At 31.9% G+C, this 15,608-nt stretch overlaps 3 protein-coding genes across 3 annotated transcripts; 1 reads left to right on the top strand and 2 right to left on the bottom strand.

Moving 5' to 3' along the window:
- The first annotated feature begins 255 nt into the window (after nt 1–255).
- Nucleotides 256–1,383, top strand: LOC101213030 (F-box protein At3g07870). Its single transcript, XM_004140553.3, has one exon. The coding sequence runs from the start codon at nt 256–258 to the stop codon at nt 1,381–1,383; it is 1,128 nt and encodes a 375-aa protein (XP_004140601.3).
- A 765-nt stretch (nt 1,384–2,148) lies between these two features.
- Nucleotides 2,149–4,083, bottom strand: LOC101213272. Its single transcript, XM_011658572.2, has 4 exons — nt 3,735–4,083; nt 3,463–3,544; nt 2,474–2,632; nt 2,149–2,366 (listed from the first exon to the last, which is right to left on the bottom strand). The coding sequence occupies exons 1-4, from the start codon at nt 3,930–3,932 to the stop codon at nt 2,296–2,298; spliced, it is 510 nt and encodes a 169-aa protein (XP_011656874.1). The 5' UTR covers nt 3,933–4,083; the 3' UTR covers nt 2,149–2,295.
- Nucleotides 4,084–9,267: 5,184 nt separating this feature from the next.
- On the bottom strand, nt 9,268–10,319 carry LOC101223035 (cilia- and flagella-associated protein 251). Its single transcript, XM_004140431.3, has 2 exons — nt 10,178–10,319; nt 9,268–9,986 (listed from the first exon to the last, which is right to left on the bottom strand). The coding sequence occupies exons 1-2, from the start codon at nt 10,190–10,192 to the stop codon at nt 9,558–9,560; spliced, it is 444 nt and encodes a 147-aa protein (XP_004140479.1). The 5' UTR covers nt 10,193–10,319; the 3' UTR covers nt 9,268–9,557.
- Nucleotides 10,320–15,608: the final 5,289 nt, after the last annotated feature.

The raw sequence follows: 15,608 nt of genomic DNA, 5'->3' as shown, positions 1-15,608 counted from the left end.
CCACAAACCACAAACCACAACTCACAACAAACACTCCTTCCTTGTAATTTCCGTCTTCATTTTATTATTATTGTTTTAATCGCACCAAAGTCCACTTTCTTCATCATCCATTCATCCATTCATCCATCCTATCTTTTCACCCTCCCCCTCTGTTCTTTTTCCTTTTCTCCTTCTATCATTTCCATCATCATGCCTTCAAACTCTGTATTTCTCCTTCACAACAAGAAACCTAATCTCCCCCAAAATTCTCACCAAATGGATAATCTTCCTCACGATGTTCTTTTCCAAATCCTTTCCCGTCTACCCATTTCATCTCTCATTCAATTTCACTCTGTTTCCAGATCATGCCGTCTTCTCGCTCAATACACTCAACTTTTTGACCCTAACCACGATCATTTCCGTTGCTTAATCTTCCACTCTGATTTCCCCATCAGAAACCATCTTTATTTCGTCGATTTCCCTTCTCTCACACAACATAAATTCTCTGTCAAAAGAATTTTCACTCCTTTTGCCGCTACAATGCCTGAATACGACGTCGTAGGTTCTTGCAATGGCTTCCTTTGTTTATCTGATTCTCTTTACAACGAAAACCTCTTTATTTACAACCCCTTTACTCGAGACTACCTAGAATTGCCCAAATCCAAAGACTTTTCAAACCCAGACGTGGTTTATGGAATTGGATTTCACCCACAAACCAAACGCTTGAAAATCCTTAAAATTGTTTACTCCAAAGGCTTCCGCCGTATCCAGAGACGGTTTCATCACTCCGAAGTTCAAGTCTTCACTTTAGGAACCTCTAATTGGAGAAGCATAGGCAGAATTTTCCACCATCTAGCTCAAGGTCAGTCGCCGGCCGCCATCAACGGCAGACTCCACTGGGTTTCTCTGCCTCGCCGCCACTATGTCGGTCGAACCATCGTCTCATTCGACTTAGCCAGTGAGGAATTCATAGATATTCCAAAGCCGGATTATGGGAGCTTGAGTCGTTGCAATTTCCAATTAATGAATCTAAATGATTGTCTGTCAGCAGTTGTGTATTGTAGTTATGGAAAAATGGAGATATGGGTTATGGAGCAGTATGGGGTTAAGGAATCGTGGGTGAAAAGCTTCAACATTGGGAGCTATATGCCCAAAGGATTGAAACAAGAAGGAACAGAGATGTGTTTTAAGGTATCGAAGATTGTTGTAAAGGGGAGAATTGTAAGAGTTGTTTGTGTTCTAAAAAGTGGAGAGATTTTGTTGGAGTATAGAAACAGAGCTCTTGTTGTGTTCAATCCAAGTAGTGGTAAATTCAAGGATGTGAGTTTTGAAGGAATGCCTAATTGGTTTCAAACTATTGTTCATTTTGGGAGTTTGAATCGAATCGATGCTCTGTTGGAATAGAAGCAGAGTTGATTTTGTGTTTGAATTAAAACTCCAAATGGAGGAATTGTTGAAATGCTTAAGAATGGGATTCTGAATTAGATACTCAATTTCATAATCTATATATGTGTGTGTGTGTATAGATGAACTTGATGATTGTAGTGATTATGTATGAAGGGTTAGTGTTGTAGACATTGTAGCGGGAAGCTTTAATTCTCATGTGAATAAGAAGATTCAATAAACTATATGAGTTTGTTAGTATATGTTAGATTTTTGTGGTTTTAATGATCTTATATGTTAATATAAATGGTTTGTGTTATGATTCTATGAATACAGTACAAAACTATTGAGTTTTTTTCCTTTTAATATTTTTTTAAAGCAGTTTGTGAATATAAATGGTGAGTAATTGTAAATAGAGAAGAAAAATGTGTATAAAATTTGAGGAGTGTTTATTTAAAGAAAGTGAGAAAAAAGAAATAAAAAATATACATGTTTGAGCAATAAATAGGAAAAAATTAAAATCTGGAAACATGGCTCAGCATCAACTAGGCAAGGCAACCAAAAATTTCACATTCTTTATTTAATATCTCTTTACTTCTAAATCTGTATGATTGTTTGTTTTTTTCTTTTTTCTAATCATAGCTAAACTTTACGAGGAAAAAAGTAAATGTTACCCTTAAACTTCTTTTCTTCAATCAATTTTGATCATCTATTTTCAAAATGCTATTCAAACTTTTAAGTTAAATTTCAAATGGTGTTAGTAAAATTGATGAAAAGTTATTGAAATGGGTGGTGCAATATGTTACTATATTTTTAATATTAGAAAAATTTACAAATTCAGAGCAGTGATAACGTTACATATTGTCCCAGAAAAGCAACAATTCAGTGTACACCAACTGACACTAAACTCATAAGTTCATGAATTGTAAATTATTAAATGTTTAATGAATTCTGCCTTAGCCGCTCCAATACATTTTCTTCACCAAGCAGAACCTCAACCAAGCCTTCCCAAACAACACAGAAAAGCAACAACAAATATTCACATTTCAATTTTCAAGATGATTCAGAATGAATGAAGATTGACAAAAATAACTGCTGCTATGTTACCAACCATTTGTATAGTCTCTGCAGTCATGATGACCAATCCTCAAATTAGTATCCCAAGTTTCGTTGAACTTACGTGCTACTTCTACGGCATTCACATTTGAATATCCGACATATGAACATTTGTTCTTTGGCAGTCTTGACAACTTCCGTTCACGAACAACTCCTGACACCAAATCACTAAATCTATTAAACGTGCACAAATTGGTTTTCAGTTCCAGGAACATGAGAAGGGAAAATTTGAGCTTTCAATAAATCAGTTGTGTAGTACTAGTAAAAAGAGTATTAGAGCTTAGAGAAAAGTTAGAATGAAGATTTAATTTGCACGATCTCAGACTCATGAAGTAATTTATCCATGTTGTAAAAACTCTCACCAATCAGCCACCATTTGGCAGCTTCTTTTAGTTTGTTTTCGATTAACAAATCATTCATTATTTAGAATAATTTCACTTCCTTTGTAAAATACAAAGACAAATGAACAGTAATCCCAATTGCACGTCAACATAAGCTTCACAGAAGATAAACGCAAATATGTACTATTTCATTCATCTTGTTAGAATTCCCGCTCCACATCACCAAACACGAGCCTCATTGACTAAGTTGCATTTGTATTTGTGTTGTTTATGATATTTACGATTTTGAACTTCAAATTTGGAGGAGTTTGCTAAATAACTCTCAACTCTAGAGTTGGTAATCTAATATTTTCTTATATAATAAATTGCTCTTTTAAGCAATGGAGCTAACTAACAAACACACTACTTTTAGTGAATCACAAAATCCTTAGGTAGATTCTCTTTTGTTTACTTGATACTGTTTATCTTGATTGTCAATTTCTTAACCTCTCTCACAGACATATGTCAAATTTAAGAAGGCAATGGGGTGCAATGAGCATTCATTCATCAGTTTGAACACTGTTAAAGGAAAATGAAAACCCATCATTTAGATTTAAACGAAAAGCATCCAATGAGCGTAAGTTAAAAGAGTAGTACACCGGACCTGGAACTGGTTTTCCAGAAAGAGCAGCCAGTGCCACTTGTATATCTTCCGGATCCTTAGGTTGAAAATCAAAAACTAATGCCTGAAATCATCTCTAACAACAAGAAACGCCAGTCAATCCACCCAATTAAGCAGTAAATTTGAATAGAAATTGGAGATGCCCCAAGGTGTGTGTGTGTGTGTGTGTGTAGGCAGAAGCCCTTGAATGAACCCCATAAATTAGAGGTGGGTAAGAAAGGATAAAGGAGAATGCAATTGGAAAAGAAGAGAACCCGAGAGTGAGAAGTTGGGGAGGATGGTGGTGAAATGATAACCATGAAATGCTGGAAATCCCAGAAGTTGAAAGAGTAAGCTGCAGAAGCAAGCAGTTGGGCAGGGCCTTTTGTTGCTCTTAGTGGCACAGCCGCCACATAAACGCGGTCACCGCTTCTTGTCACTGCCGGTGCCGAATTGTTGAACAGAGTGGCCATTTATGTAATTAAGAATTGAAATCGTTTTGCACCTCAGAATTCAGAGAGATGAAACAAGTTGGCTTAATCCTCCTTGGACTGGGCCACACCACCTCCCTGCCACCTGGGAGTTTTTCTTCTTACAAACTAGGATTATCCCTGCTCCTCATTATTATAGGTTTAAAGATGAAGACTTAGGTTTCGTTTGATAACAGATCTTATTTCATGTTTTTGTTTATCAGTTTTTTAAAGAAATTTTATAACAGTTCTCGTTCTTTGCTTTTAAATTTTGAGGAATGTTTCTAAAGATCCATAAAAAATTGAGTTTCTCTTAATTCTATTTCCATTTTATCTGATTCAAATTTTTATTATTTTTATAGTTACTAGCTTGCTTATTCAAATTATTTTTGTCCTTCAAGTCTTACGTTCAACTTTCCCTACTCATAATTTTGTATTCCTTTTTCATTTTTCATATATCCTTACTCATAATTTTGTATTCCTTTTTCATTTTTCATATATGTTTAATGTTTTTTCCCTTTCTTTATTATTTTTCATATTTCTATGTTTAATTTAATTTTAAATTTTAAATTCTTTAATATTTAGATTCATGTGTACCATTTTATTTTCAAATTTCATATTTAATTTTAAATTTTCTTTTCTATTTAGCTACTTTTAATTTTTCTTCTTATTTTTTTTCATATTCACAACTTCAATTTAATTTTGAATTTTAAAATGTGATATTTAAATTTTGGACAAAATGCACTTTTTATCCCTCATGTTTAGAGTTCATGTCTATTTGGTTATTTCAAAACAGACACTTCTGTCTCCCACATTTGTTAAATACTTTTAAATGGTCTGTGAGCTAACTTTTAGTTAATAAAATGCTCACTAGATCGCTAAGGTGGACATTAGTTATCTTTGATGATGAGTAAATTATATTGAATTAGTTGGAAAATAAAATAAAATAAAAGTTTTAAAATATTTAAAAGCTTAAAATATACCTCTAACTGAAAAATCTTTTATCTTTTTCATTTAACTTGTTGGTAAAAAAGAAAATACATTTTTTAGTCTTGGTGCTCTCGTTTAGTTATTGTTGAGTTAATCTAGGCTAATTTTATAGTTTTTCGTAAACTTCTTCGAAGAATTTCAGTCTGTATAGATGATGAATCTCGACTGAGATTTGTGACTTTTCCTTCATATTCGTTGAAGGAGTCCCAAGATTAATTGAGTTTCACATGCATTTTGTAGGGTAATCTCTAGGCCAATTTTTCCTATGTTTTCCCGAGATTACCACACAGAATGCATGCAAAACCCTAATCTCTTGGCATCAGGGTGCAATCTTGCTCAAGTTTCATTGCTTATTGCATGTTCCAATTTAGTTTTAGGGATTTAATGTGTGCTACAAAAACTTGCTTGGAATTTTTCGGATTAGTTGATTGGAATTGCATGCGATATGCTCATTATATCTCTAATTTTCATGTGAGCACTAAATCCTAGTTTACAAGTTTTTCTATCACTTGTCCAAGTATAAGCGAAACGATAGGTTTTCAGGGTAAGTCAGGATCAAACACAGAAAATCGATATAAAATTTTAGTTGTAAAACTAATTACTTCTTAATCTAAGCAGTATAAAATGTCTATCTATACAGTAGAAAGTAAATGTATGTCTAAGAACTAATTATACTATGTACACTAGAGATTCTGTAAAAGGTGGTAAGAATGATGGAAAGATGGGGATGTGAACTAACTTGTAATTAAGAAAAAGTGAAGGAATGTTTCTGCATTGCTAGGCTATTAAGCCTTGATGTGATAGAGATCAATTAACTAGCTTCTAATTAAGGTGAGCACCTCTCAATGTCTTAAACGTCACACTTGCTTGCCTCTCCGAATGCAAATAATAAAACTTCATCAAGCGATTGTTATCTAAAAGTGGTTACTTACAAAACTCATATTACCTCTCTTTTAAGGGTAGCAATCTCTCGACGCCAAGTCACCACACTTGTTCTCCTTCTGGAACACAAATGATGGAGATTTAATCGTCAAGATGGAGTTTGTCTCAAAAATCCTTCTTGCACGTGTTAGCTATGTCTGTTGTTACTTGCTCTCTCGAGTAGTTGGTGAGAAATACTGGTCAAACAATGGAGTATAACTTAACTAACGCGATGAACCGTATAAGCTAGACTTCTTATCATGAACTTATCACAAGATTAAGCTACTTATAACACTTTGACAAATGACACTAAAGAAATGGTGGATTGAAAGAGGATAAATATGCAATGTGTTCAATAATGTAGCCCTTCGACTACTGTGCAATATGAACACTATACGTTACAAATGAAATACACAAATACAGAGTAAAGAAGTGAAAGATATTACGAGTTAGGGGAAGAAGGTGATGAAATCTTTCTCTAATTCTCTTCAAGCTCTCACTTGCAGTTGATTGAAGAAGACAAAGAACTTTTACCGAAGGTAGAAAAGCTAGTCTTTTTCGCTGGCTCCAGTGGAGCTTTCTAGATTTTGGCCCATTTAGGCCAGTCTCTTTTACATGGTAGAGATAGAATCCTTTTATAGGCTACTTTTGTGGAAAATTTCTATTCTTCTGATTAGGTTATCATCGATTGCAACCTTGTCAAGTCACATAATGCGTTTTTGTTCCATTACTCTACCTAAAATACCACAATAACTTGCATTTCTACAAGTTATCACTTATTCATGTAATCACAACTGAGAATGCCTCGAGATTTCCTTGAGATTCATCCCATAGTACTTATTTACGTGTGTCTTCTTTTTCTTGCATAGGCCTCTTGTCACGAAGATCAATTTTTAATTGAATGTGATATATATTATATGATCTTATTGATGTAATTTCCCTAATATTTTAGTCCTTGGATTTGTACAATTTTGATTGATTCTTAAATTCATTCATCCATTCGATAGTCATGTTAAATTCATTCTTGCAATTATTACCTACTAAAATGCCTTGTACATAACCTTAGAATGCATATCTTGGTGCACTGGTTGCTCGAGATCTACCAAGATCTATCATTTATTACTTCAGAGTACATAACTTGAGGCATTGTTGTTCCGAGATGCCCTAAGTTTTAAATAAGGAATTCGCAGAAGTCATTACTCGAGGTCTGTTGTCTCGAGATGCCCTGAGTTTCACATACTGAATTGGTTATATATATACTAGTCGAAGAATCTACGTAAGTAATACTCTATGGATTTTTGTTCTATTTATGTCTTAAAATTCCAAAAATAAATTATTTTAAGAAATTTCAAAAATTAATTACCTAGATTGTATCGTGGTATTAATATTCTCAAATTAACAAGTGGTTAACAATGGCACACCCTTTTACAAAATAAACAACATAGATCCATAATGCGGGTCCAAAAAATTTGATTTGATGAAGTCTCCAAAGATCTTCTCCATTTGTTGCAAAGTAAATGTTGATTCTCATTGATATTGGGTGGGTAATTCGGAAAGTGTAGGTTGTGAAGAATCTCTATTGTGAACACGATAGATGTATTCAAGTTATATGAAGACAATTTGAAAATTAAAAATATTACACAATTAATTGAATGAGTTATTTATCGTGTTTGATATAGTAAATCCCATGAATGTTTCTTCTCTTGTTTGTTTCCTCTTCCTAGCCCCTAGTCCTTCACATGATCGAGAATTATGACCTACACCTTTGCATTTACTACATCGAATAGTAGATCCACAATGCTTAAATCGTCAAAAAGAGGAAGCCTCATTCACATCCCTCTTTCTTTGTCAACTTGGTCTTCTTGGTGACCTTCATATCATTAGTGGCTGTATCGAGTCATAATTTGATTTAGCCTATAAAGTTGATCTATTAACAGGTCTTAAAAAGAAGGAATATGTTTTGACCAATGTTTATTTGGAGGAGTAGTCATGCACAAATTCTTCTGGTTATTTTTTCAAGTAAGGTATACAATGAACAACATGATGGCAAGGTCTTCGAATCAAATCTCGTTGTCTGCAACTACATTCTCATTTATCTACATCCATAGAATACTGATCATTACGTCCTTGAACCTCAAATTTCATATCTTTGCACCATGCCATGTAGGAGTATAAGTCCTAGAAACATGTTTCAATTTATCCAACTTATTTGGGATCTTAATTAAAGCCTATTTTCCTTTCAATTTTTAAATATTCCCAAATTTTAGAGTGATCCAAATTGTTATTTTCTTTCTAGTTATTTCACATATCATTCTCTAGCCTATTTAATATAATGGAATTAAAACATTCTAACATGTTGTTCAACGCTAGATCACATTTGGGTTTTATAATATTTTTTATCATGTTAAACCAATAGTAACTCATGTTCTACGAGTTAAAAAGATTTATTAAAACATGTTAGCTAGTAAATAAATTGTTATATATTTTTTAAAGTGGTAGAAGTCTACCATTGACTATTACTGACTATCAGTGATAGAAGACTATAATATATTAATCTAAAACATGCCAAAATACCAAATTATAGGCAGAAAGATAGCATAGGATAACTGGTATTTCACTTTATGTAGAATGTTAAAGATGAAGAACCGAAGTAGAAAAAAATTAAATCTTGAGTTGCTTGTAAAAAAAAAGAAACTGATCGAGTAGAAAAAAGAAGAAGAATTGAAAAATTCTATAGACGTCAGTCTTTTCATCTACTTAGTCACAACATGAGTTGACTGTAGAATTACCAATGCAACATTTGTAGAAAATATACCTCCAATGCCCAATAAAGGGTATGTGAATCAACACAACCTAGTGATTTTCACACACAAGATTCAAATGCATTGTCAAGGGAGGCGAAAATTACAGAGACATCAACTTCAAAGTTGATTGAACTTGATGAAATTCAATCGTTGAAAAAGAAAGTATCGTTTAACATTGGGTGCCAATTAAAATGGTTATTTTGGTATTTTTCACCTAACTGCTTTGGATCTAGATTCAAATTTTGGTACGGAGTATACTTACTTTACCAAATTCTTCTGCTTTTAAAAATTCCCCTATTTGAAATATTGAAAACCTCACACATACATTTACATATCCAAGTGATTTGGTTACCTATTATAATTTCTCAAGAAGAAAAATGATAAATTCCAAAGGTTGACAGAATGATTGATGATCCTAATTTTAAGTTGCAGGCTTATTCATTTTCCTATTGTTCACGTCTTTTGAAAAGACGATGATAGAAGAAAAATTACACTTGATCATGTACTACCCAATGTATTCTCTATATATATATTTATTGATCATTATATGTTTAGGAGAAGAGAATCAACAAAATCACAATATTGAAATAATAATATATTATTTTTTAAAAAAAAGAAACAAGTATATATATATATATAGATATTATAACTTGCAAGTTATTATAATAAACAAACTAGCAAAAAAGAAAAAATTTGCAACTGTGAACAGACATCCAAGAAACAGAAATACAAAGTTCCCCAATCCCTATACTCCTTTTATAGCTTACTACACTCCATTTCAATCCCCATTCAATCAACCACTTTTCATATTACAAAAACAAAACTCTCTACAATTTAAAGTTACCAAATTTCTCAAACCACCCTCCATTCACTTTTTTCATATTACACCCAATAATATGTATTCAGGTTTTAATTACTCAACCTTCTCTGCTCCAACCTCTTCTTCTGCCTTCTCTTCTGCTTCTTCTGCAGGCTTCACTTCCACGGCCTTCTCCTCTGCCTCCTCCACCGGTGCTTTCGTCTCTTCCTCCACCACAACCTCAGCTGCCTCTTCTGTTTTATTCTCTTCCTTTTCCTCTTCTTCTACTACTTCTTCTTCTTCATTCTTCTCTTCCTTTGCCTCTTCTTCTACTACTACTTCCTTGGTTTCAACTTCAACCGGAGTTTCTGCCTCTTCCACTGCTGGTGGATCCGTGACGTCTTCTTCTTTTGCCACCTCCTCCGCTGGCGGATCTTCTTCCACCGGAGGCGGAGCTTCTTCTTCCTCAACCTTGGGCGGTGGTACCTCCACCTCCACCACCTCTGTTGCTTCCTCTGGGAGAGCTGTCTCCGGTGTTACAACCTGCAAAGAACAATGACCCAGTTCCAAATTTATTCAAAATATTTAAAAAGAATTTCACATATCCATATATAAAAGAAGTTCAAATGTATCGAGAAACATAGTTATATGATTTTTAATTATGATTAATTTAAAGAAGAAAAAAAAGCAGAGAGAGAGAAACATTATGCATAGTTATGGGAAGCCAAATTTACCTCAGCAGTAGCCATTGCTAAATCCTTGTGGAAAAGGAGAAGGAATTGAAGAAGAGAAAGAAAGGATGGGATGGAAGAATGACGAAGCAGAGTGGATTTTATAGGACAGAGAAAGAATGGAGTGGCAGTGTGTAAAAGATGATTTGAGGTTTGTAATTAGTTTTTTTTTTTTTTTTTTTGAACGTGGGGTCCAAAAAAATATAATAATATAAATGAAAAATCTTGAGATTTGACAATTTACCTTTCACAAAAATGAACAATTTGCAATGTCTTGATTTACTTAAATTTGCTGAACAACTTTAACTTCAAGTGAAAGAGATTGAATAAATCAATCCCCTCAATTAGTTCTTGACAGGCCTTAATCATCTGCACTTAACCAATAATTTGGTTTCTTTCACTTATCATGTCTTGAGTACTTTCTACTCACATTTAATAGGTATTAATATTCATTTATGTTTTAAGATGCATGAATTATTAGGAGTAGATTTAGACTGACAAACATTTGTATTAATTTTTTTTATATATGAGCTTGAATATAATAATAATAATATAATAAAATAAAAAAAAGTAAGATTTAAGATTCAAACATGGTTGAAAGCTCAAATAGATCACTCTCGACCACTAGGTAAGAGATCAAGAGTGGCTAATTTGGTTCAAGCATATGCACTTTACATATTGAAAATAAAAAATCGATGATTAAGAAAAGGTTAAATATTTAAATAAGTAAAATTGAGAGAAGATTGAAAAGCGTCTTAAGTTAACTAGCATGTATTATACATCATCATAACTCTAGAAGAGTAATTTTCGTTTCTAAAACTTTTCATTAACTTAAGCATAGAGAGATTGTGGTAAGTACCATTTTTTTTAGTTTATCTCTTTTTTAATACTAAACTCAATATTGAACATGTGTATCTATAGATAATTAATGTGAAATCAAATAAAGAACTTGTGTTTATAGATATCGAACAATCTTTAGATACAAAAGATAAAATATAAACTAATAATAGATCTTTTTTTCCTCCTCAAGAAATATCAAAATTCACTCATTTTTTCCGAGTAATTAGATTTAATGATTTATAATTCAGGTGTATTTATAGATTTGGTCCTTAATAATAATTAACATTTATAGTTTTGATAAAATTTTGGTAAATAACTATTACACTAAGTATTCATAAGCGTTTTATTAGACTAAATTTTATCCTATCTTTTTCCAAATCATACAAATATTCAATAATTTAATACTGATAGTATGAGCCAATAAAAAAACAATATAGAATAATAAAGTAGCAGCCATTGATTATTTATTATTTATATTAAGGAAAGGCATCGTGAGGTGTGATTTTCTGTGCTATGTGCAGTCGGGTGTGTGTAGGCCGACAAACGCTACCATTCATTTTTACCAAAGCTTTCTGTTTCTTACATTTTATAACACTTTTACCAAATCTATGAAAATTAAGGTCCCTAAGTAAACTATTAACTTAAACATATTGTCTTTTATAATAGAGCTAAATTTGAACCTTTTTCATTTTAGACTTACACCTCAGTCAATATCTCGAGATTTAGATGTATGTCCTTGTAATCCGGGCGTAACAAGTGAACTCTTTGGTAAAGTGCATCAGAGTTGGAGTTTGAAAGATATCTAAGTTGGAAAAGATATCCTTATTAAAATCATTCATCAATCTATTCCTTACTAACTATGAACTTTTTAGGTTCTCTTAAGGAATCTGCTAGAAAATTGATGGTTGTCGTGCACAGTTTTGATGAAAAACTTGTAAAAAAAGAAAAAGAAAAAGAAAGGGACCTTTTATTTTCACTACACAGTTCCTACTTTATATGGGATTGATGAACTCTTCTCCATTTCTAAAGCTGATACGTTGATAACAGTCAATTAATGGAATTAGTAAGTAGGATTTGAGGAATTCGAGAAACACATCAAATGCACTTCCGTCGAGGAAACGTATGAAATACTGATGTGGCACATAGAATAATTGACTCATTATTAAGGAAGGGACCCACCTAGTGAATGTGATTGCTGATAAACGATGGAAGATGAAGAGATTATGAAAAGGAGGGATCCACTTAGCCGCCACATGGCAAAAAGTATATGAAAGGCTGAGTACGATTGGTTGAGGTGGAGGCCACCTAACCAGCCACCCCTTTTCTATGTAACTTAACGTTGTCGACCTTCTAACCATTACTTTAATATCTGCCAAAACCTTCAACACTCGTGCATTTGATTCTTTTTCTTGTTTCTTTTCTTTTCTTTTTTAAATAAGGTTTATATTTTATAACAACTATCTCAATTATCTACTATTAGCATGTTCAACATACTTATTATCACACCATATATTGTAGCAAAAAGTACTAGATCGTAAAGGAGACATGGTAAACTAAAAAGATGATCAATTAACAAATTTAAATACAAAAAGAAAAACACATGAAATTTTGTCATCTTTTAAAACATAATATTTATTTGAATATTGCTCGTGACATTTGATAAACATTTCAACACTATTCTTAGAGTAAAAAATCATTTAGTGTGTGTTAGAGAAGAAAATTAAGATCTAAATGCAACCTTAAATGAAAATAACTACCACACTATCTATAGTTACTACGTATCTTCTCAAGTTCTAATTTCAATCCAACGACGTCTTAAGGAATTTCTACTCCAAAATAGGTATAAAGGGTTAATGTAAAATGCAAAGAGAATGTGATTTTTCTTCCTAATCTACCTTGGCTAATACATTAGGAGGAAAATGAAAACAAAATTATCAATATTCATGAGCTTTAAATGAGTCTATATTAACGACTTAAAGAATCTTTATGAAATTTAGCATGTAAACGTTAATATCCTCGTCCTTTCAAACTAATATATATATAGAAAGAGAGAGTTTGAATGCATACTCAATACATCAACACTCATTTGTCAGAGTCATGTTAACTATTCCTTAAATTCTAGTCATAATATAATCAAAGACTTTGAAAATAAAAACTCAAAAGAAAAAAAAAAATAACAATTGATGAAAAGGCATGATGAATGACTATGGTTAGGGGGGGTGGGGGCAAAGTGGCAGAAAGCAGTGTCAAAAGTATATGCAAAATGTAATTTCTCTTTCGGAATGGGCGGTGGCAATGGATCCCACCACACATAGACCATCCACCAAATCATTTCCTGAAACGTGGCACACACTATCATTGCTGACTATGCTCTTCTTTTTGCTTCTGATTGGATGATCAGTTGGATGTTATTCCAAATCAGCTGCCTTGCCCCCTCCGATCCCCTCATTACCCTTACCATCACCCAATTATGGACTCCGCCTTTAAACTAGTGGCCAACTATTTTATTACTTTTCAAGGGTTTACGTCCATATTCAATGCTATAAGCTATGCAGTATATTTAACTGCTTGTGTGCGTTTCTTTGTTCGTCTCACTTCATGTGCATAAAACAACTCCTATTGTTGTGGTATGCAGCCACTCCACTTAACATTGCATATATACCTCTTTGTATTGAATGTTATATTGGCTAATGAATAAAAATAATTTATAAATATAGAAAATTAAGATTAGGAAAGTATGATAGACTCTATCTATAATACATTTTGCTATATTTGTTATTATTTAATTAAAAATATTACTATAGACTTAATTAATTATTAATTCTATCCATTGCAATCGTCCATTCAAGGGTTTGAATTGTAATATAATCAAATGTAACTAATATTAAGAATGATTGATAAATAATCTTAAGTTACTTGGAGTAGAAGAATATTTAAAAATGTAGGTTAGTTATGGTAGTTTATATGTTATATTAATTGTTACTTGAACTTTCTAAACAAGGTTAAAAAAGGTTTTATTTGTCTTTTAACTTCCATTGAAGTGGCCACAATATATAATAACCTTAACTTGGTAGTTACTTGAAATAATCAAGCTTAAGTAGCAATCACTTTCAAAGAAAGTTGTTTCTGGAAAAGAAAGAATGGAGATGAGAAATTAAAAATTGTAATAATGGTTGTGCTATAAATAGAGGTATATAACAAGACATCCCATATATCTCTGCACATAAGTTAGCCCTCAACAGCAATGAGTCTTTCAAATCAACCACAACATGATTCTTTTCTCTTTCATTCATTTACTTTTTAGATCTTTTTTTTTTTTTTGTCTTAAAATTTGACATATATCTCACACTTATCTGAAAAATAATAAAGCCATCACCAACTTGCCTCCAATTGCCATCCTTGCTAAATGGGAAATAAAGAAAGTAGGAATAAAGTTCTAATTGATTTCATATTTTTGGATTACTTTAATGACAAGGTTTTGATAAAGCTTTTGTATTGTCTCCAAAGTTGAGTTATTATATAGTTTCTTTCTCTCTTTTTTTTTTTTTTTTTTTTTTGTTGTTGGCGACATTTTATTTAAAATTTAGTAAATGCTAAAATATTAATGTGGTAAAATAAACTTATAATGTAAGTAGTTTTTGAATTCATGATTCATCCTTTATATACTTATAGAAGGTTGGTCTTCTCATAAAACTATTGAATTTGATTAAGAATTTAAATATTTAGTTAGACAAGATGAAAATTGAAGTAAAATAGTAAGAAAATAAAGACAATATTTTTTTAAAAACCCAACAAAATTATCAAACGAGAATTGGGTGTTTCTAAATTTGCAGAGAACGATTCATATTTACCCCTTAATAATAAGTTCAAATAGATTTGGGAATTGAAATGTGATGGAACTGCTTTATATGACCATGGGAATATATATTATATTTCTCACAAATGTATTATAAAACTATATTTTAGATGTGTGAACAACAATGTTTGATTGCAACTGTAGTTGATAAGTAATAGATGGTAGGATCAGCGACGTTTTGTGATCAGAATCATGATGATAGAGTTGAACAAACAATGGACGACAAAGAAAAAAGTCTATATCCTATAAATGAAGAAACATATATACAGAAAGTTTTAAACTTTCAATTAATGTGAAATGACATGAAAAGCTACTATTGAGTTTGGAAAAACACAATCGGTGTTTGCAAAAACTAGAAAAATATATATATAAATATATGGTAATAGGACTCATGTCACTACATTTTTTAAATCGAAAAATTAGTAAGTTTAAAAGCGAATAAATATTGGATAGGTTTATGATATATCTAATTACTTGTCATATTTGTTATATTTGCAATATGCAAAAAACAGGTGCTATATACTACTTTTTTCTAGTTTTTTTTTTCGTCCAATGCAATTTTTCAAAACATAAATTAGAAAAAAAAAAATGGCACTTCCTATGTCTCATGTTTGGAGTTTAATAACATTTAGGTATCTACGAATTCAAATTTAAAATTTTAAAGTTTAGAAAAGTGATTTATTTAACTCTTTCTATCGATATTTTGTTAACGACTAATAAATAAATATTTTATTCTTT

This window comes from Cucumis sativus, chromosome 6 (genome assembly GCF_000004075.3).
Source record: "Cucumis sativus cultivar 9930 chromosome 6, Cucumber_9930_V3, whole genome shotgun sequence".
Classification (NCBI taxonomy): domain Eukaryota; kingdom Viridiplantae; phylum Streptophyta; class Magnoliopsida; order Cucurbitales; family Cucurbitaceae; genus Cucumis; species Cucumis sativus.
Note: the sequence above shows the minus strand (reverse complement) of the source record. Positions and strands in the feature narration are given on the sequence as shown.